Source organism: Stegostoma tigrinum, chromosome 7 (genome assembly GCF_030684315.1).
Source record: "Stegostoma tigrinum isolate sSteTig4 chromosome 7, sSteTig4.hap1, whole genome shotgun sequence".
Taxonomy (NCBI): domain Eukaryota; kingdom Metazoa; phylum Chordata; class Chondrichthyes; order Orectolobiformes; family Stegostomatidae; genus Stegostoma; species Stegostoma tigrinum.
Genome location: NC_081360.1, coordinates 86,789,778 through 86,810,792, shown reverse-complemented (window position 1 = coordinate 86,810,792; position 21,015 = coordinate 86,789,778). Strand labels below are relative to the sequence as shown.

The window sequence follows — 21,015 nt, the reverse complement described above, 5'->3', positions numbered from 1 at the left end:
CAGAAGGCAAATTAGAAAGCACTTGTTCCACAAAAGAGGTGGTAGAAATCCAATTCCCTCTCCAAATATGCATGTGTGGGTTGAAGCTTTCAAGGTAACACTCTATAGAGTGTTATCAGGTTTACAGTATCAAGGAACACAGAAGTAAAGCAAATAAATGGAGTTGATATTCAGACCAGCTGTGACCTAATTGAATAGCGCAGCCTGACAGACGTAATGATGTTCACAAATACTTCCTTCTTAAGCAACGCCGTCAATAAAATCAAAAAAGTTCAAGAGGGCAGCTCACCACCATCTTCTCAAGGGCAACTAGGGACGAACAATAAATGCTGGCCAGCGCGCTCATCCCACAAATGAATAAATACAATTGGTGCTTAAATGTTCTTCAAAGCAAGTAATGCATTTCATGACACTCCCTTTGTCACGTTACCTTATCTGGTGCACAGATATTTATATCTTTTCACCACAAGTTTTTAAATATCTATTTCTGATTTGCTGACCTAATTTTCCCATATGGTGTTTTCACCATCAAACGGAGGCCAGATTGTAAACACAGGCGTGTTATTTTATTAACATACCATTATTAATAACGTTATTTTCATATTTTTCTCTTGACTTTACTTGTTGATATTGCGGTCATCGTAGATATTTAATTCCACTGCTGACTACTAAATATTGACAGCTCTGAGATGTACATATTGCAAGAAAAATATGAATTTCAATATGTAGCACTGTACATCTGTACTGATGACTAGACAAGTTCTTTCTCCTTACTTGGATAGTTGTACTTCATTCCAACTTTATAGTAGTAACTTTGGATTATTGGGAGGTATAAATAATGAATTGTCCTTACCTTGGTCTACAAATAATTAATGAATTCTCCTGACTAGTAAATAATTCATACATTTTACCCAACACAGATGTGTAGATGACTAATTCATGGTGCTCCTTCACATTTTAATAAGACACATGATCTACACGAGCTCCAAGAAAAATACCAAATGCAGGGCAAGGGCAAAAAAAGAGGATTCATCCGCCTAGCTGAACTCGTCCTCACCCTCAACAACTTCTCTTTTGACTCCTCCCACTTCCCACAGACTAAGGGGGTGGCCATGGGCACCCGCATGGGCCCCAGCTATGCCTGCCTCTTTGTAGGTTACGTGGAACAGTCCCTCTTCCGCACCTACACAGGCCCCAAACCCCACCTCTTCCTCCGGTACATTGATGACTGTATCGGCGCCGCCTCTTGCTCCCCAGAGGAGCTCGAACAGTTCATCCACTTCACCCACTTCACCAACACCTTCCACCCCAACCTTCAGTTCATCTGGGCCATCTCCAGCACATCCCTCACCTTCCTGGACCTCTCAGTCTCCATCTCAGGCAACCAGCTTGTAACTGATGTCCATTTCAAGCCCACCGACTCCCACAGCTACCTAGAATACAGCTCCTTCCACCCACCCTCCTGCAAAAATTCCATCCCCTATTCCCAATTCCTCCGCCTCTGCCGCATCTGCTCCCATGAAAGACATTCCACTCCCGCACATCCCAGATGTCCAAGTTCTTTAAGGACCGCAACTTTCCCCCCACAGTGATCGAGAACGCCCTTGACCGCGTCTCCCGTATTTCCCGCAACACATCCCTCACACCCCGCCCCCGCCACAACCGCCCTAAGAGGATCCCCCTCGTTCTCACACCACCCTACCAAACTCCGGATACAACGCATCATCCTCCGACACTTCCGCCATTTACAATCCGACCCCACCACCCAAGACAATTTTCCATCCCCACCCCTGTCTGCTTTCCGGAGAGACCACTCTCTCAGTGAGTCCCTTGTTCGCTCCACACTGCCCTCCAACCCCACCACACCCGGCACCTTCCCCTGCAACTGCAGGAAATGCTACACTTGCCCCCACACCTCCTCCCTCACCCCTATCCCAGGCCCCAAGATGACATTCCACATTAAGCAGAGGTTCACCTGCACATCTGCCAATGTGGTATACTGCATCCACTGTACCCGGTGCGGCTTCCTCTACATTGGAGAAACCAAGCGGAGGCTTGGAGACCGCTTTGCAGAACACCTCCGCTCAGTTCGCAACAAACAACTGCACCTCCCAGTCGCAAACCATTTCCACTCCCCCTCCCATTCTCTAGATGACATGTCCATCATGGGCCTCCTGCACTGCCATAATGATGCCACCCGAAGGCTGCAGGAACAGCAACTCATATTCCGCCTGGGAACCCTGCAGCCTAATGGTATCAATGTGGATTTCACCAGTTTCAAAATCTCCCCTTCCCCTACTGCATCCCTAAACCAGCCCAGTTTGTCCCCTCCCCCCACTGCACCACACAACCAGCCCAGCTCTTCCCCCCCACCCACTGCATCCCAAAACCAGTCCAACCTGTCTCTGCCTCCCTAACCGGTTCTTCCTCTCACCCATCCCTTCCTCCCACCCCAAGCCGCACCCCCATCTACCTAACCTCATTCCACCTCCTTGACCTGTCCGTCTTCCCTAGACTGACCTATCCCCTCCCTAGCTCCCCACCTATCTTCTTTACTCTCCATCTTCGGTCCGCCTCCCCCTCTCTCCCTATTCATTCCAGTTCCCTCTCCCCATCCCCCTCTCTGATGAAGGGTCTAGGCCCGAAACGTCAGCTTTTGTGCTCCTGAGATGCTGCTTGGCCTGCTGTGTTCATCCAGCCTCGCATTTTATTATCTTGGAATTCTCCAGCATCTGCAGTTCCCATTATCTCTAGGTTTCTGAATGAAAAAGGTTCAAGAACATCAAAATACTGTCTGTAGGTATCCTGATAGGATAGTGGTCAGAGGAGGGGACAGGGGATATACGGAGTAATTATTTGCAGTGATCAGTATTTCAAGGGTTACTGTGATGCTGCTAAATGGCAGGTACTTCCTGGAATGTGGGAAACAGGGTAGAAGTCAGTATTAACGAATGAGGCGAAGTGAGAATTACTGGGGCAGGTTTGTGAACATGGTCCTGTCTTCTTGTAAGAGGGGCTCAGAGAATTCTGCTGGAGAAAGGGCAGATGGAAACACTGGCTCCGTTCAGATATTGAGGGTCTCTGGCCGGCTGGGTGGCGAAGATAATTAAATGTGACAAATGCTTTGGCCCTTTCCAGGAACATTAGGATTGCAGTCTACCCATTGCATAAATACTTCACGTTTAAGATGCTCCCCTTCCTCCAAGTTGTAGTGTGCACTTAGCCCTATCTGATTCCTTCAATTTCGCCCAGTGGTTCATGCAATTCCTACATGATTTTAAAATACTGAATATTTGGATTTTGTAATTTTTATACCTTTGTGTTCAGTAATGAAATGATTTAGATGTTGATTCAACGTGAGGCAGGTCACCCAATGAATACTTTCTCCAGTATCTTAACCACCTTCATATCAGCCAAGAAAGTAACTAGTTCAATACGGCAGGACAACTGTCTGATCTCTCGCAAACCATATAAAGTCAGAAATCCTACAACAACAGGTTACAGGCCAACAGGTTTATTTGAAATCACAAGCTCTCACAGCACTGCTCCTTCACCAGGTGAAGTGGTACCATGGTTGAAACTGGTACCACCACAGGGAAGTCCAGAGTCAACTTGTCTGATCATACCCTTCAATGAGACAAACTCAAAGTTCTCAGGTGAGGCCTCAATTTTTGCCCCACTACCAAAATGGACCCCACTAGTTTTGCGGTAGAGATAGAGGAATTCATTGGGAGATTCCAGGAGTTCTTCCACAAACCCCAAGATGTCAGCAGCGTGCCCAAAGAGACAATCAACGAACCAAACAGTCAAGAGAGAAATTTGCAGTGCAGCAACCGAAGAAAGAGTCAAATTGGACCCCTCCAGAAGGCTGGTGCTCTAGGCTCGATGTGTTCTCTGAAGCCATCAGGAGCAGCATCAATTCATCAGCCGCATTCACAAAATAGCACAGAACGTCACCCATGCACAAAGCAATGCCATCCACACTCTCAGGACCAACTGCAACATCAGCATCAAACCAGCAGATGGAGGAGCAATCGTCATTCAAAATAGAACAGACTACTGCAAAGAAGTGTACTGACAACTGAACAACCAGTAACACTGCAGACAATTACGTGCTGATGACCTCACCTGATGAAGCAGCAGTGCTTCAAAAACTTGTGTTTTCAAATAAATCTGTTGGACTAGAACCTGGTGTCATGTGACTTCTGACTTTGTTCACCCCAGTCGAGCACTGGTACCTTCACATTCATAAACCATACAATTAGGAGAGGGCCACTCTCAACCAGGTCTGGTCTCCAGTCACAAGAACTGTCTGGAGTAGGGTTCAAACATTGCATCTTCTGACTCGGAAGCAGGGTTATTTAGACCAAGGTAAGAGCTTGCTCCATCAATAGCATGATGGACCCCATATTACTCAAGAATCTATGACAGCCCCATCAACAGATACAGCTGGCATGCAACCAATTCAGACTATGTAAATGGATATTGTCAGACCTATTGCATTCAAATGTATTTTGCAATAGAATACTGCAAACACGTAGCAATCTTAATATTTATTAGCCAATGCACTCTACTGTTTTATGGGTTAATCTGAAATGTGGACAATTGTACAATTCAAATCCAAGACCCTGACAAAAATACCATTGAATAAATGATTTTTTTTCATTGAATTATTTCATCATACATGGCACATAAAAACAATAGGTGTTACATTGTACAAGATCAAAGATAAGTTGACTTATCATCAATATCAGGTATACTTATAATAAAGAATTAATCTTATTTCTTTCAAACCTTCAGTTTTTTTCATAAAAAGTTATTAAAATTAGGTTATTTGCATATCTACACAATCCTTAATGGGGATTGAAAGGAAGGAAATTATAATGTGATCTCTTAAAGTTGTTCTGAAATTTCATATTTACAACCATCAGAAGCTGAAAAATCAGTGTGTACCTGCACTGGATCTATATAACATTTCATCCAACTAGCCTGCAGCTTCAAATATTGAAAATTGGGAACGCCTGTAAAATGAAAATATTTAAAAAAAAGAGGAAACTGGGAATGTTAATGAGAAATGGTCATGACTCCTGTGGGGCTCCTCAGGATCATAGAATCCTACAATACAGAAGAAGCTATGGGGTCTGTACCATTTTGTACAGATCTACGTTTACTGAACTCTTAATTGTAGTTTTCAGCCATGCTTTTGACCAGTGTCTCTGATACAGTGATTATGTATGAACCCCCAAACTCCACCCGCCCCACACACACCCTGTTAGTGACTGAAGAAAAGACCAAGTCAATAGTTAGAAATAAATTAAATAAGTGATTTGAGGAAAGGATATGTAGGGGATTTGGAAACAGAGCAAGTGGATACATTGCAGTTTGTATGGAGGATAAACATTGACCTGACAACCTGTCTCTCTTGTTGTGATTTTTTTCATCACTTCTTTGCCAACCATTTACTTGTATAATGTATTTCTGAAAAATAACAAGAACCCACCTTACTCTACATATTATGAATAACCAACTTGATACACTTAACATTTGAGAATAGATCATCATAAATACAGTGTTTGTTAGAGCTGTATCAACGACTCCAATCTTTTGCTTACCCTGGTCTGGGGACCCAGGTTCACATCCTGCCACGACAGATGGTGGAAATTGAATTCAATAAAAATCTGGAATTGAGAATCTAATGATGATCAGGAAACCACTGTTGATTTTCAATTTTAAAAAGAGCCATCTTTTTCACTAAGGTCCTTTAAGGGAGGAATTTGCTGTCCTTACCCGGTCTAATCTACAACAATGCGATTGACAGTTAACTGCTGACTGGACAATTAGGAATGGGCAATAAATGCTGGCCTGGCCAATGACATCACTATCCCATGAATGAGGTACATGACTAAGAAAGGTTTGGAAAGATATGGGCCAGGAGCAAGCAGGTGGGACTAGCTTAGTTTGGGATTATGTTCAGCATAGACTAGTTGGACCAAAGGGTCTTTTTCTGTATTGTATTAATCTACTCTATGATTTCAGCAGACAAGATAAGCAGGCATGATGACAATGAAAAACATTTTGTCCGTCTGACCCTTTAAATCCTCATCAACAGATTTGCGTGTGTGGCGCACTAACCCTGGCTCAGTCTTTGACTATGATCCAGCTGAAGACAACATTCAGTCAAGGAGTTTGCACATGCTAAGCAGTAAGTCTCCATTAGTTCTGTTCTTTATAACAGACTATTTTGTAGGATGTGTTATGAAGCAGGATAGTTTGACTCAAAGACCGATGACTTGTTTGGAATAAGGCTGCCAGACTAGATTTCCCTTAAATTAGAAAGCAAATATCACTCAGTAAAATTTGACCAAATTTCAGAAGCCTGATTGTAATAGAATTGAAGAAATTAGAAATAGAATTAGAAAGTAAATCTTAGCCTCATGTCTCGGTTGCGTCAGACACATCTGAGTAGGGTGATTTAAAAAAAATTCTGGCCAAAAATAAAAATTGAGTTATTAGTGCTTTAAGATACTATGGAGTCTGTGTCTTTTGCAGCTATTTATTCACTTGCTCCAATGTTCTTGTTACCAGTTCAAGCCCAGCGTCGCAGCCGGGAGCACTCACGTTCTGCCAGCGCTCTGAGCTTGAGTGGTGGAGATGAGAAATCAGAACTTTCTGAACCTGATCAGACCATTACTTACTACAATGGAAACAACTTCTTCCAGACAACAACCACTGGTGTGTGACCAATTTATTTGATTCTAGTACTATAATACTTGGAAAATGTTGCAAAACATTTAACCCCTTGTTTAATGCTTTTCTTTTAGGTTAAGTTCTTAAAAACTAGTGAGGGGTTATAACTTATTACAAACCGGAAGAAAGAGTCCCATATTAGACATATGGTATAACTCATTGGATTAAAGGCAGAGAGAAGGGGCAGGACATTGAGGATATTTTGGGGGAAAAACAACCTTCTTTCACTAGCTGCTGACTGAAGTAGTTAGTGGAGGCTTGGAAACCTTACAAACTTGAAAAGATGTTTTGATGAGAACCTCAAATATCATAAAATTCATTGGTACAGGGCAAATGCAGGAGATTGGTATTTGTGCACTTTTAGTGGGTAATTATGTTGGAGAAGACACAAGGGCCAAATTGCACTTTGTGCTGTGTGAATCTACGAAATACAGAAGAGAGAAGGTTGGTCTGGTTAGATCAGTATTTCCTGAGCCTTTTCTTATTCTGTAACTTCAATTCAGGGCTTGATAATTGACATAACTCGCAGTCCTCAACCCCACTTAGGGAAGTCTTGATTTTGATGGCACATTTGTGTAATATTTGACAGGGAAAATGATTTAGCATGGTGCAACTTGGTGGTCAATCTTGTGAATGATAGTTTGACGTAAAAGTTCCCTGACAAGTGATAATGTGCTTTCTGATTAAAAATTCACCTCTTAACCATTTGTCAAGAATGCGATTGTATTTTAGGCTCCCTGAAGCTTCCAAACAGCAGAGATATTTAGGTTTCAGTGGACAAAATACTGACAGAAGTTTACAAAATTATGGGAGGCATAGACAGAATGTGCAATTGAAGTCTTTTTCCTGGGATAGGATTTTACACAGAAGTTGTACCTGAAATGTGCTGCCATGAGGTGTTGGCAGTGGATACAATACAACATTTTAAGAGGCGTCATGACAGATACACAAAATTAGCAGGGAATAGTGATAGGGACCATGTACAGGCAAAATGTCTTCAGTTTAGAAATGCATCGTTTGTCAGTGCAGTCTTGGTGGGCCGAAGGGCATGTTCCTGTGCTGTCCTGTTCTTTGCTCTAACAGAGGTGAAAAGCATGAAGTTTGGATGTGAATATAGGAGATATAGTTAGTGAGTTTACAGATGAGACCAAAATTAGTGAACATTGAAGTAGTTTATCACAGAGTACAGTGAGACTATGATCAGATGAACCAACAGGCTGAGCAGTGGTCGATGGAAAATAATTTAGATAAATGTGAGGTGTTTAATTTTGGTACGTCAAATCAGGGCAGGATGAGTTAAATAGTAGGGCCTTGGGGAGTGTTGTCAAACAAAGGAATCTGGGGGTGCAGATGCACAGTCCTTTGAAAGTGAAATCGCAGGTAGACAGGACAGTGAAGGCGGCGTTTGGCTTGCTTGCCTTCATTGGCCAGTGCATTGAGTATAGATGAGGTGTCATGTTACAGCTGTACAGAACATTGGTTAGGTCACTTTTAGAATATCAATTCTGGTCTCCCTGCTATAGGAAAGATATTGTTAAATTTGAAAGAGTTCAGAAAAGATTTACAAGGATGTTTCTAGGACTGGAGAGTTTGAGCTATAGTGAGAGGCTGAGTAGGATGGGGCTATTTCCCCTGGAGCATCGAGGCTGATGATGAGTGACCTTCTAGAAATTTGTAAAATCATGAGGGGCATGGATATGGTGAATAGCCAAGGTCTCTTTCTCAGGATAGGGGAGCCCAAAAGTAGAAGGCAGAGGTTTATGTTGAGAGGGGAAAGATTTAATAAAGGAGCTAAGTAGCAACTTTATCTCAGAGGGTGGTGTGTGTATGCCAGAGGAAGTGGAGGAGGTGGGTACAAATACAGCATTTAAAAGCCATCTGGATGGGTATATGAATAGGAAGGGTTTGGGGGTTATGAGCAAATTGCTAGCAAATGGGACTAGACCTGATCAGCTTGAAGGAGTTGGGCCAAAGGGTCTGTTTCCATGCTGCATAACTCTGACTATACAAATCCAAACATTAGCAGTTAGTTCACTACTTCTAGATTAGGACCGTGCCTTTGCAATTGAAAGCATTTCCAAGCAACTGGAAAGGTTTGAAATTGTAAATCTCTTTTCTAAAAGGAACGTGCAGAATACCACACATCTTGAATTGCAGCTAGTTTTCAGAAATAATTGGATTATTTAAAAGTCACTTATCAAATCGACTATTTGAGTTTAATCAGCATCAGCTTTCTAACACATTGATCTTTCCCGGTTTTATTTCAGGCTACCAACACCCCAAAACCACTGTCCTACCACAGCAGAGATCATCCTCTGTTGCTACACAGCAGACCACTGTGTCGTCCATTCCCTCTCACCCTTCAACAACTGGCGTAAGTGGCTGATGCATCAAACATTAATTTATATTGCACAGCAAATAATGTGGTAGTAATAAAGCAGTCTCTTGCAAACATGAGTCCTTTTAACTCTTGCAACCTCCAGTCATAGAAGTTACATGTGGATTGCTGTTCAGTAATAATGATGTGATTTACTAGGCTGTTCTTACAACCGTGTGGCGTACAATTCCTACATGTTTCCCAATCCACCAAGGGATTTTTCTATTGCCAAAAGCAAGTGATAGCTCTGCTTGTACACACTATTTGCTATGAAATTGCATTGTGTTTGGGTGTGGCTTGCCAAATATAACAGCTGTGTGCCATAAATAACAACTGTATTGAGAATAAATGCACATAAGCATGTTACTGTACAAACTACCTATTATCTTACTGATTTATTGTCATGGTATTTGTTTCCTGATTGAGGTGATATAACAATCATTGCCCAAATTACAGGAGAATTAGCTTTTCGGTCAATTGTTGTCAAATTTTCAGATTCCTTTTAATGGCAGAATTGATCAAATAAATTACTACTCATAGGAAACCCAATGAAAGTTTTAAAAACATTATTTAGTAGAGCAGAAGCACAGTTGAATCTTGCCCCTCCTATTCTTCATGTTCATTCCAGAAAAATTAAACAGGGGACAGTAAAATGGGAATTTAGATAATGCTTCTTTTCTTATCAACCCCAGAATATAAAACCCAATCTTAAGAGCTGTTCTGGTGATGTACCAATCACTCAGATTCGAATCCCGCTACAGCAGACAGTGGAATTTGAATTCAATAAATATCTGGAATTAAGAGTCTAATGATGACCATTAATCCATTGCCAATTGTCAGGAAAAACCAACTTGTTTCACTCACGTCCTTTAGGGAAGGAAACCGTCATCCTTATGCGATCTGGCCTCCACGTGGCTCCAGAACCACAGGAATATGGCTGACTCTTAATTTCCCAGAGGACAGTTAGGTATGGGCTATAAATGCTGCCTAGCCAGTGACACCCTCATCCTGTGACTGAATAAAGAAAACAAAATATAGATCGGTACTAGGATCATGCAATTTTCTCAAAGTCATGGAGCTGTGCACAATACTACCTTAAAAGTTCTTGAAAAATGACAATATATTCTCTCCTTAATTACATATCATATGCTTTGCCTCTAACTCCCATCTGAAATAATGTTTCATTCTTAGCCACGATGCCAGAATCTAATGGTCTGCTTCTGCTGCAGAGGAATGCCAACTTACTGCACTTTAACAACACTTTCTTTTATAAGATCAGATTATATAAGCTATTGGTTCAGTTCAGTAGCAGCTCCAGACCAGATTATCTGAATTCACTTCTTTTTTCACAGAAAACCTACCGTGCCATATATGATTATTCAGCAGCTGATGCAGATGAAATCTCTTTCAAAGATGGTGATGTCCTTACGAATGTGCAGTCAATTGATGAAGGATGGATGTATGGTACTGTGCAAAGGACTGGGATGACAGGCATGTTGCCAGCCAACTACGTGGATGCTATTTAAGTTAGATCTATTCTTCCTCACAGACTTCCCACACTCCCCTCCTAAACACAAACACGTCACAAGTAACCCATAAAATATATGATGTTTTCAAATGGAACTTAGTTTCTTACAGACAAAAACAACCTCCCATTGTATATCCAACTCTCTTATTAACCCATGTTACAAAACATGACAAATCCTGGGTACATACAAAGAAAAAGTGGTACCTAAGTTGTTCACCTGGTATAACTGATACTTCTGCTGTAATGAAACTAGTAAATACTGTTCAAATTCTTTTCACCATCATTTAACTCTACAAACATCTAACTTGTATTCAGAGACGTGCTCCAGTGTTATATCCAAACCAGTTAGTCTCATCTGAAGTAGGAAAATGTATTATCTAGCATAACTTGCTCAGACAAATGTGATTTCAGTACAATTCTACTTAATCAACTATAATATTATTTCTGTATCCTGACAAATACGTAGTTAGTTTGCAAATTCATTACAAGAGCTTTTCAAAAAAAAGGGTGCCAGTGAAAGACTTGGTTTTCATTAACCGGAGACCTTTTTGATGGAGGTGATTAAAGAACTTAATAGCTTCCATACTTCACTGCTCAAGGTGAACTTGTACATGTATTGTCTGTTTTCTCATCACCTGATAACTAGCTGCGGGGTCAAATAAAGCTGTTTCTGCAAAATGTTTCCAATTGTTGTCACTTTAAAAACAAATGCATTGCAGGATTGGAATATAACTAATATTTGAAATTACTAGTTTTTAACTCCTCCACAAGATCTGATATTATCAAGGGAGAGATGACTGTCCAATAACGTTATCGCAGGACCAGTAATTTAGAAACCCAGGAAACATTCTAGGGATCTGGATTAAAATTCCCACTCAGATGGAATTTGTATTCAATAAAAATACAAATTAGATTCATTCACTTAATGATGACCTTAAAACTACTGTCAACTGTCACGAAAACCCATCTAGTTTACTTACCTGATCTGCTCTTTGTGGGACTCCAGACCCGCAGCAGCGTGGTTGACTCGTTTTAACTAATTCCCAAAATGGTCTGGCAAGCCACTTGGTGGTATCAACTAATAAACCAGACAGGCCACCTGTCAGTAACTAAGGCACCGAAAACGACAATGGCAGGTGGGAGCTATCATTGCAGTCTCACTAATGAGTCAAGCAACAGCCTGTCATTCATACTCTCAAACTCATACCTTGCACACAATGACCCAGACAATAGCATCCTCACCCTGGAGTCTGGCAGAGGTGTCAGCAAAGTGGTACATAATCATGTGGGAGTTACACTAGGAATTCAACATTGGACTCCAAGTTGTCTTGCGGCTTCAGGTTAAACATGAGTCTGCCTGCTGATTATCAAGTAACCCATTTCCCTATTAAGGGATCAATGGTCCTCCTTGTTTAAAATTACTTGGAAGAAATATTGAAAGTGGCAAGAGTGCAGAATATACTTTGGACTTTAATGTCCAATGAGTGGCTCGACAACACTACAATTGACTGAAACAGTAGAGTCCTAAAGGTTTTAGCTGTTAGGCTGTGTCTGTGATAGATGATGAGGGAACCAATGAGAGGAAAAAGAATCATATTTCACCAAATTTGCCTGTCGCAGATGCATCTATCCAATAGTATTGGTAAAAGTGGCCACTGCACAATCTGGAGATGAAGGTCTGTCTTCCCACTGAGACTATTCTCCATCATTGTATCACAGTGCTAAATGGGATAGACATTGAACAGAACTAGGAACTCAAGACTGGCATCCATGACATGCTATGAGCTACCAGAAGCAATACAATTGCATTTAACTGTAATCTGCAACTTCATGGCCTAGCACTTCTCCCACTCTACCATTAACATCAAGTCAGGGGATTAACCTTGGTTCACAGAGTGTGCAGGATGGCATGCCAGGAGCAGCACCAGGCATATCTAAAAATGAAGAATCAATGTGAAGCTCCAAAATAGCAGTACTGTGTGCCAAATAGCAATTGATAGTCATAGCTGAGCAATTCCACAACGATGTAATCTAAGCTCTGCACTCCTGCCACATCTGGTTGTGAATGGTGTTAAGCAATAAAGTAACACACTAGAAGAGATGGCTCCACAAATTTCCCCTCAATGATGGGGGAGTACAGTACATCAGTGCAAACGATAACGCTGAAACATTTGCAACAATCTTCAGCCAAAGTGCTGAGAGAATAATCCATCTCTGTTGCCTTCAGAGGTTCCCAGAATTAATAGATGCCAGTCTTCAGCCAATTCAATTCACTCCACATGATATCAAGAAGTGGTTGGAGGCACTGAATACTGACAATATTCCAGTGCTGGTATCAAAGATATGACATCCAGAACTTAGCACATTCATGATCAGGCTTTTCCAATAGAGCTACAGCACAGTCAATTTATTCAATTGTGTGGAAAATTGTACAGGTTTGTCATATATAAAAAGTAGGGCAAATCCAAAACATTTACCACTTTGTCAGTCTACCCATGATCATAAAGTAATGAGTATTATTAAGTGCTAACGAGTAGCATTTGTTTAGCTCAGATTTCAGATTAAGTTACACCAAGGTGAATCAGCTCCTGACCTCATCACAGACATTTAGCACCAAGGAACACCAGCAAAACTGAAGTGAAAGGGTATTGGGGGAAGTTGAACTTCCAGTTGAGTGTCATACCTGGAACAAGGGAAAGTGATCGAGGGTGTTGGAAGTCAGTCAACTAAAGATCCACGGCATCCCTACACGAGTTCAGCACAAAACATCTTCAACTGCTTCAATGACCTCTCCCGAATAAGGTCAGAACAGGGGACGCTTGTTGACGAGTGCACGCTGTTCAGCACCATTCACAACTTAAAAACTGAAGCAGTCCAAGTTTAAGCACAGCAATATCTGGACATTTTCCACACTGAGGCAAAGAATATTTCTGCTGCACAATTGCCAGGTAATGACCATGTCTAACAAGACAGAGCCACTGTCCTTTGACACCTAGTAAAAACAGGACAGCTGGAACAAGGCCACAGCAAGACTAGCTATGATCTTAATATACAGAAGCAGCTCCTACAACTTATGTTCTTCGATGAATACTTGGCAATATTTTTGCCAAAGTGATTGTCCTAGGAATGCGTATGTAGAACATAGAACATAGAACAGTTCAGCACAGAACAGGCCCTTCAGCCCACAATGTTGTGCCGACCATTGATCCTCATGTATGCACTCTCAAATTTCTGTGACCATATGCATGTCCAGCAGTCTCTTAAATGACCCCAATGACCTTGCTTCCACAACTGCTGCTGGCAACGCATTCCATGCTCTCACAACTCTCTGCGTAAAGAAACTGCCTCTGACATCCCCTCTATACTTTCCACCAACCAGCTTAAAACTATGACCCCTCGTGCTAGCCATTTCTGCCCTGGGAAATAGTCTCTGGCTATCAACTCTATCTATGCCTCTCATTATCTTGTATACCTCAATTAGGTCCCCTCTCCTCCTCCTTTTCTCCAATGAAAAGAGACCGAGCTCAGTCAACCTCTCTTCATAAGATAAGCCCTCCAGTCCAGGCAGCATCCTGGTAAACCTCCTCTGAACCCTCTCCAAAGCATCCACATCTTTCCTATAATAGGGCGCCCAGAACTGGACGCAGTATTCCAAGTGCGGTCTAACCAAAGTTTTATAGAGCTGCAACAAGATCTCACGACTCTTAAACTCAATCCCCCTGTTAATGAAAGCCAAAACACCATATGCTTTCTTAACAACCCTGTCCACTTGGGTGGCCATTTTAAGGGATCTATGTATCTGCACACCAAGATCCCTCTGTTCCTCCACGCTGCCAAGAATCCTATCCTTAATCCTGTACTCAGCTTTCAAATTCGACCTTCCAAAATGCATCACCTCGCATTTATCCAGGTTGAACTCCATCTGCCACCTCTCAGCCCATCTCTGCATCCTGTCAATGTCCCGCTGCAGCCTACAACAGCCCTCTACACTGTCAACGACACCTCCGACCTTTGTGTCGTCTGCAAACTTGCTGACCCATCCTTCAATCCCCTCATCCAAGTCATTAATAAAAATTACAAACAGTAGAGGCCTGTGGAACCCCACTCACCACTGACTTCCAGGCAGAATATTTTCCTTCTACTACCACTCGCTGTCTTCTGTTGGCCAGCCAATTCTGTATCCAAGCAGCTAAGTTCCCCTGTATCCCATTCCTCCTGACCTTCTGAATGAGCCTACCATGGGGAACCTTATCAAAAGCCTTACTGAAGTCCATATACACCACATCCACAGCTCGACCCTCATCAACTTTTCCAGTCACATCCTCAAAAAACTCGATAAGGTTTGTAAGGCATGACCTACCCCTCACAAAGCCGTGTTGACTGTATTTGATCAAGCCATGCTCTTCCAGATGGTCATAAATCTTATCCCTCAGAATCCTTTCTAACACCTTGCAGACGACAGACGTGAGACTTACTGGTCTATAATTGCCGGGGATTTCCCTATTTCCTTTCTTGAAGGGAGGAATTACATTTGCCTCTCTCCAGTCCTCAGGTACGACTCCAGTGGAGAGCGAGGATGCAAAGATCTTCGCAAGTGGCGAAGCAATTGCATTTCTCGCTTCCCAAAGCAGCCGAGGACAAATCTGGTCCGGGCCTGGCGACTTGTCAATCTTAATGTTTGACAAAATTTTCAGCACATCAGCTTCCTCTATCTCTATCCATTCCAGCATGCACACCTGCTCTTCAAAGGTTTCATTCACTACACAGTTCGTTTCTTTCGTAAAGACAGAAGCAAAAAACTCATTTAGGGCTTCCCCTACCTCCTCAGGCTCCACACACAAGTTCCCTATGCTATCCCTGATCGGCCCTACTCTTTCTTTGATCATTCTCTTATTCCTCACTTAAGTGTAAAATGCCTTTGTGTTTTCCCGGATTCCTTCTGCCAAGCCTTTCTCGTGCCCCCTCCTGGCTCTCCTCAGACCATTTTTGAGCTCCTTCCTTGCCTGCATGTAATCCTCTCTAGCTGAACTTGACCCTAGCTTCCTCCACCTTATGTAAGCTACCTTCTTCCTTTTCACAAGAAGCTCCACCGCTCTCGTCATCCAAGGTTCCTTTATCTTACCCATTCTTGCCTGTCTCAGAGGGACATATTTACTCATCACTCGCAACAACTGTTCCTTAAACAGTCTCCACATGTCTATAGTTCCCTTACCATGGAACAACTGCTCCCAGTCCATGCTTCCTAACTCATGTCTAATCGCATCATAGTTTCCTCTTCCCCAATTAAATATCTTCCAATTTTCCTAATCCTCTCCTTCTCCATAGCTATGTAGAATGTGAGGCAGTTATGGTCACTATCACCAAAATGCTCTCCCACCACAAGATCTGAGACCTGCCCCGGCTCATTTCCAAGCACCAAGTCTAGAATGGCCTCTCCCCTCGTCGGCCTGTCAACGTACTGAGTTAGGAAACCCTCCTGAACATACCTTACAAAAACAGCTCCATTCAAATCTTCTGCTCGAAGGAGGTTCCAATCAATATTGGGAAAGTTAAAGTCACCCATTACAACGACCCTACTATATCCGCACTTATTCCAAAATCTGCCGACCTGTGCTTTCTTCAATCTCCCTGCTGCTATTGGGGGGCCTGTAGTAAACCCCTAACGAGGTGACTACTCCCTTGCTGTTCCTAATTTCCACCCATACTGACTCAGTAGGCAGATCTTCCTCGACAATGGAAGCTTCTGTAGCTGTGATACCCTCTCTGATTAGTAGTGCTTCACCCCCTCCTCTTTGTAGTTTACATTTCGGTTAATTTAGAGTGAACGCACCAAGCTCACCGTCTGTAAAGTATAGCTAAAGATCCTAAACATAAGCTAAAAATAGTGAAACATGCCATTTCCTTGCTTCAACTTCAACAAATATCCTAACTACCTACCTAACTCCCTTCCTGCTGTATCCTGAAATGCCACAGTTCACGTTAAACCAAGCGGTCGCATGAAATTCTGCAAATGGGATCCCCTACTCTGCAGAAAAACAAATACAGAGCGAGTAGGCTAATGTGGTTAAGTTACCCAATACTTAAGGGTTTGGTAAAAACATGAAATATTGATCTAACAGTAACATATTTCCAGCAAGTTTTGCTTTTTTAGCATTCAAAGTGTTGAAGAATGTAAGTTTCCCAAAAATTTCAAGGTCAGACCATGCCTTTTATATAAATGTGGATACATTTTGCTTAAAAAAAATGTTAAAGGCAACTCAAATATTCAGATTGATTGCATGCGTTGCTGAAGTTACAGTGACTATTAGAGATCATTCATTTCTATTGAAAACAAATTTAATTCCACTTGTTACATATGCTCTTCAATGAATACTCATGGCTCACAAAGTCTTTTTAACAAAATTCAAAAATCTGAATTAATCTTATGACAATTCATTTGTCACTGTACAAGATGGACAGGGAGGAACTTGCATTTTCCTAGTCAAATCGATGACTGATGTCCCCTAAAATATGTCATAACCGATTAACTGTTTCCTGCTAAAAAGATAAACTTAACTAAAATATAAAAATGTGGCTAAAATATTTAGAATAGTCCCACATGAAATTCCTGGGGAGTCCACAGTAACAGCTCATCCAGATGACACTCAAACTAACTGTGCAGCAAAATTACTAAGTGTGCCCACACTGATACTGGAATGGTTTTTGAATTCACAGCTTTCTAATACTGGAGACAGGACAACTACCACTGAACCAAAACTTTCATTCTAGTTAATTATTATATTCTAGGTTAGTGGATACATTTTGCCCATGTTGCTCATCATTCATTTTCATCACATGGGTATTGTTAACTATCAAATAGGACTTATTGCCCATCTGTGACTGTTTTCAAGCTGGTGTTAAGCTTTATTGGACTCCTGTAATTTGTGGTGAAGGTACTCATGCGCAGTTATCTGACAGAAGTTCCAGAACTCATTCCTCGGTATGATGCAGAAACTGTTCCCATGAAATCCTTTGTTTTTGTAGGCAAAGGTTTTGGAGGTGCTTCTGAATTAGTGACAGATTTGGAACTAGGAAGCTGTCCAAATAAATTTTGCACTAATATTCAGGTTCGGATGAGCGACCTCCAATATCCACAAGTTGGATTGTTTGCGTTAGGTTTGACTCTAGCCACTGCAGAGATTACTTAATGATCTGCACTGGCTTTGGCACTGGACAAATAAATATTTAATATTACTGCAGTCACTTGTACCTCTGGAACTCAACTCGAAGGCTTATTTTTGTTCAAAAACTTGTAATCAAGTCTTGAGCCAAGCAAAACAAATTAAAACTAAGTAGTGAGCAAAACGAGCCAACTAAACACAAAATTTCAATTCCTTTTATTTGTACAAGAGTGAATATCATGGTGAGCGCAAGCACAGGTTTAATTAAAAAAAAGTGCAGCTCTGATTCCATTTCTGTGCACTGATTTACTCTGGCATCTATAAACATCACTACAAGGTCAAGTAATGGCCAGAGATAGAAAATTAGCAGCAATATTTCACTGCAAATTCCACTGACAAAAACAAAACTCCATTTGGTAAAATGTTATAATTTAACATCACAAAATTATTTTCTTACAGAAAATTTGATTTTTTTTAAAAACTAGTTTTACCAATTTACATAGCACTAACGGGTCTCTCAAATGAAAACTCCATGAGTAGTCCTCTTCCTGCATAGATTCTGTCTTACTGTTTTTAAAAACAAAATGATCATTTTCACAAAGTGAGACTCTCTCCAGTTACGAGCACCTTATTTGCCTTTGTGTAATGCAATCCATCAAAATAAGACTAGAGGTTTTGGTTGCACTTTTGTTTTAGAAAATTAATTTCTAGTCTCTTTAAACAAAATTCCCTTCAACCTCATTCTTTAAATAGAAAAAGATCCCACCATTTGTCCTTCATGGAAGACAGTCTCCCATGGTTTTGGCACAGCTGGTAACAAATCAGCTTCTCTAGAACAGGTAGCGAACACTGCTGGATTGTTCCTCCCAATCTGATCAGAACACTTACTGCTGTATTTTACCATAAAAGAGGATAGATTGATTTGAACAGCAGACAAAACTGCAATTCAAATTCTGATTCCTCTAAGGTAGAGGGAAAGCGTCAAATGCCACAGCAGCTGGATGTTATTGAAGGGGAAAATTACACTGACCTGTGAATAATGTGGCAAATTATCAAAAGATAAGAAAAGATTAAGCCTGTTGGGAAGAGAGAAGTAGGTTGAGGCAAACAATGATCTCTATTCTTTCGATTGAACTTTGCCAGTCCAAGTGACTTTAAAATCAGTCAGCAGCTTCACGTGGCAGTGACCTCCAGCGAGACCGTAGGTTTCCCATTATACAGTTCATCATGCTGCTCAGTTGCTGATGCATTGCGAATAGTTGACTCCCAGAGTGTTCATTCAAGTTCTCAGAGAAAAACCGAGCGGAAAGAGCGTTTACCTCAGAAACGAGAGCTGTGGATGGATGGATAGCAGATGACCCAGTTTCAATTAAATCTGAAAGAACACAAAAGCCAGGTCAATACAGCTCTCATTAAAACATGCAACAATTTGTTCAGACTAGTCAGTCCATGCTTTAGGACAGATGTCAAAGGACTGGAGTGTGAGATTTACTAAAATGGTACCCAAGATAGAGGGACTTGAGAGCGTGCGCACGCGAGGGGGAAGAAAGGGGGGAGAAGGGGAAGAGGGAGAGAGCGAGCGCGAGAGAGAGCGAGCGCGAGAGAGAGCGAGCGCGAGAGAGAGCGAGCGCGAGAGAGAGCGAGCGCGAGAGAGAGCGAGCGCGAGAGAGAGAGAGAGAGCGCGAGAGAGAGAGAGAGAGCGCGAGAGAGAGAGAGAGAGCGCGAGAGAGAGAGAGAGAGAGAGCGCGAGAGAGAGAGAGAGAGAGCGCGAGAGAGAGAGAGAGAGAGAGAGCGAGAGAGAGAGAGCGCGAGAGAGCGAGAGAGAGAGAGAGAGCGAGAGAGAGAGAGAGAGAGAGAGCGCGAGAGAGAGAGAGAGCGCGAGAGAGAGAGAGAGAGAGAGAGCGCGAGAGAGAGAGAGAGCGCGAGAGAGAGAGAGAGAGAGAGAGCGCGAGAGAGAGAGAGAGAGAAAGCGCGAGAGAGAGAGAGCGCGAGAGAGAGAGAGAGAGCGCGAGAGAGAGAGAGAGAGAGAGCGCGAGAGAGAGAGAGAGAGAAAGCGCGAGAGAGAGAGAGCGCGAGAGAGAGCGCGAGAGAGAGAGAGCGCGAGAGAGAGAGAGAGAGCGCGAGAGAGAGAGAGAGAGCGCGAGAGAGAGAGAGAGAGCGCGAGAGAGAGGGGGAGAGCGCGAGAGAGAGGGGGAGAGCGCGAGAGAGAGGGGGAGAGCGCGAGGGAGAGGGGGAGAGCGCGAGGGAGAGGGGGAGAGCGCGAGGGAGAGGGGGAGAGCGCGAGGGAGAGGGGGAGAGCGCGAGGGAGAGGGGGAGAGCGCGAGGGAGAGGGGGAGAGCGCGAGGGAGAGGGGGAGAGCGCGAGGGAGAGGGGGAGAGCGCGAGGGAGAGGGGGAGAGCGCGAGGGAGAGGGGGAGAGCGCGAGGGAGAGGGGGAGAGCGCGAGGGAGAGGGGGAGAGCGCGAGGGAGAGGGGGAGAGCGCGAGGGAGAGGGGGAGAGCGCGAGGGAGAGGGGGAGAGCGCGAGGGAGAGGGGGAGAGCGCGAGGGAGAGGGGGAGAGCGCGAGGGAGAGAGGGAGGGAGAGAGGGAGAGAGCGAGGGAGAGAGCGAGGGAGAGAGCGAGGGAGAGAGCGAGGGAGAGAGCGAGGGAGAGAGCGAGGGAGAGAGCGAGGGAGAGAGCGAGGGAGAGAGCGAGGGAGAGAGCGAGAGAGAGAGGGAGGGAGAGAGGGAGAGCGCGAGGGAGAGAGAGAGCGCGAGGGAGAGAGCGAGCGCGAGGGAGAGAGCGAGCGCGAGGGAGAGAGCGAGCGCGAGGGAGAGAGCGAGCGCGAGGGAGAGAGCGAGCGCGAGGGAGGGAGCGAGCGCGAGGGAGGGAGCGAGCGCGAGGGAGGGAGCGAGCGCGAGAGAGCGAGCGCGAGAGAGCGAGCGCGAGAGAGCGAGCGCGAGAGAGCGAGCGCGAGAGAGAGCGAGAGAGAGAGAGAGAGAGAGAGAGAGCGAGCGCGAGAGAGAGAGAATGAGAGCGAGCGCGAGAGAGAGAGAGTGAGAGAGAGCGCGAGAGCGAGAGCGAGCGCGAGAGAGAGAGCGAGCGCGAGAGAGCGAGCGCGAGAGAGAGAGCGAGCGCGAGAGAGAGAGCGAGCGCGAGAGAGAGAGCGAGCGCGAGAGAGAGAGCGAGCGCGAGAGAGAGAGTGAGAGCGAGCGCGAGAGAGAGA

General features: G+C 43.5%; 2 protein-coding genes across 27 annotated transcripts in view; one reads left to right on the top strand and one right to left on the bottom strand.

The window, feature by feature from the left end:
* neb (nebulin) overlaps positions 1–11,330 on the top strand; it is a 275,824-nt gene extending 264,494 nt beyond the window's left edge. For all 24 annotated transcript variants that reach the window (XM_059647492.1, XM_059647488.1, XM_059647498.1 and 21 more), the window contains 4 exons: positions 6,110–6,202; positions 6,586–6,732; positions 9,015–9,121; positions 10,477–11,330. In XM_059647492.1, coding sequence (XP_059503475.1) covers positions 6,110–6,202; positions 6,586–6,732; positions 9,015–9,121; positions 10,477–10,650 — 521 coding nt within the window. In that variant the 3' untranslated portion in view covers positions 10,651–11,330. The remainder of the gene's footprint in view (positions 1–6,109; positions 6,203–6,585; positions 6,733–9,014; positions 9,122–10,476) is intronic.
* Positions 11,331–17,000: 5,670 nt separating this feature from the next.
* rif1 (replication timing regulatory factor 1) overlaps positions 17,001–21,015 on the bottom strand; it is a 103,308-nt gene continuing 99,293 nt past the window's right edge. For all 3 annotated transcript variants that reach the window (XM_059647482.1, XM_059647484.1, XM_059647483.1), the window contains exon 36: positions 17,001–19,187. In XM_059647482.1, the coding sequence (XP_059503465.1) occupies positions 18,973–19,187 (215 nt within the window). In that variant the 3' untranslated portion in view covers positions 17,001–18,972. The remainder of the gene's footprint in view (positions 19,188–21,015) is intronic.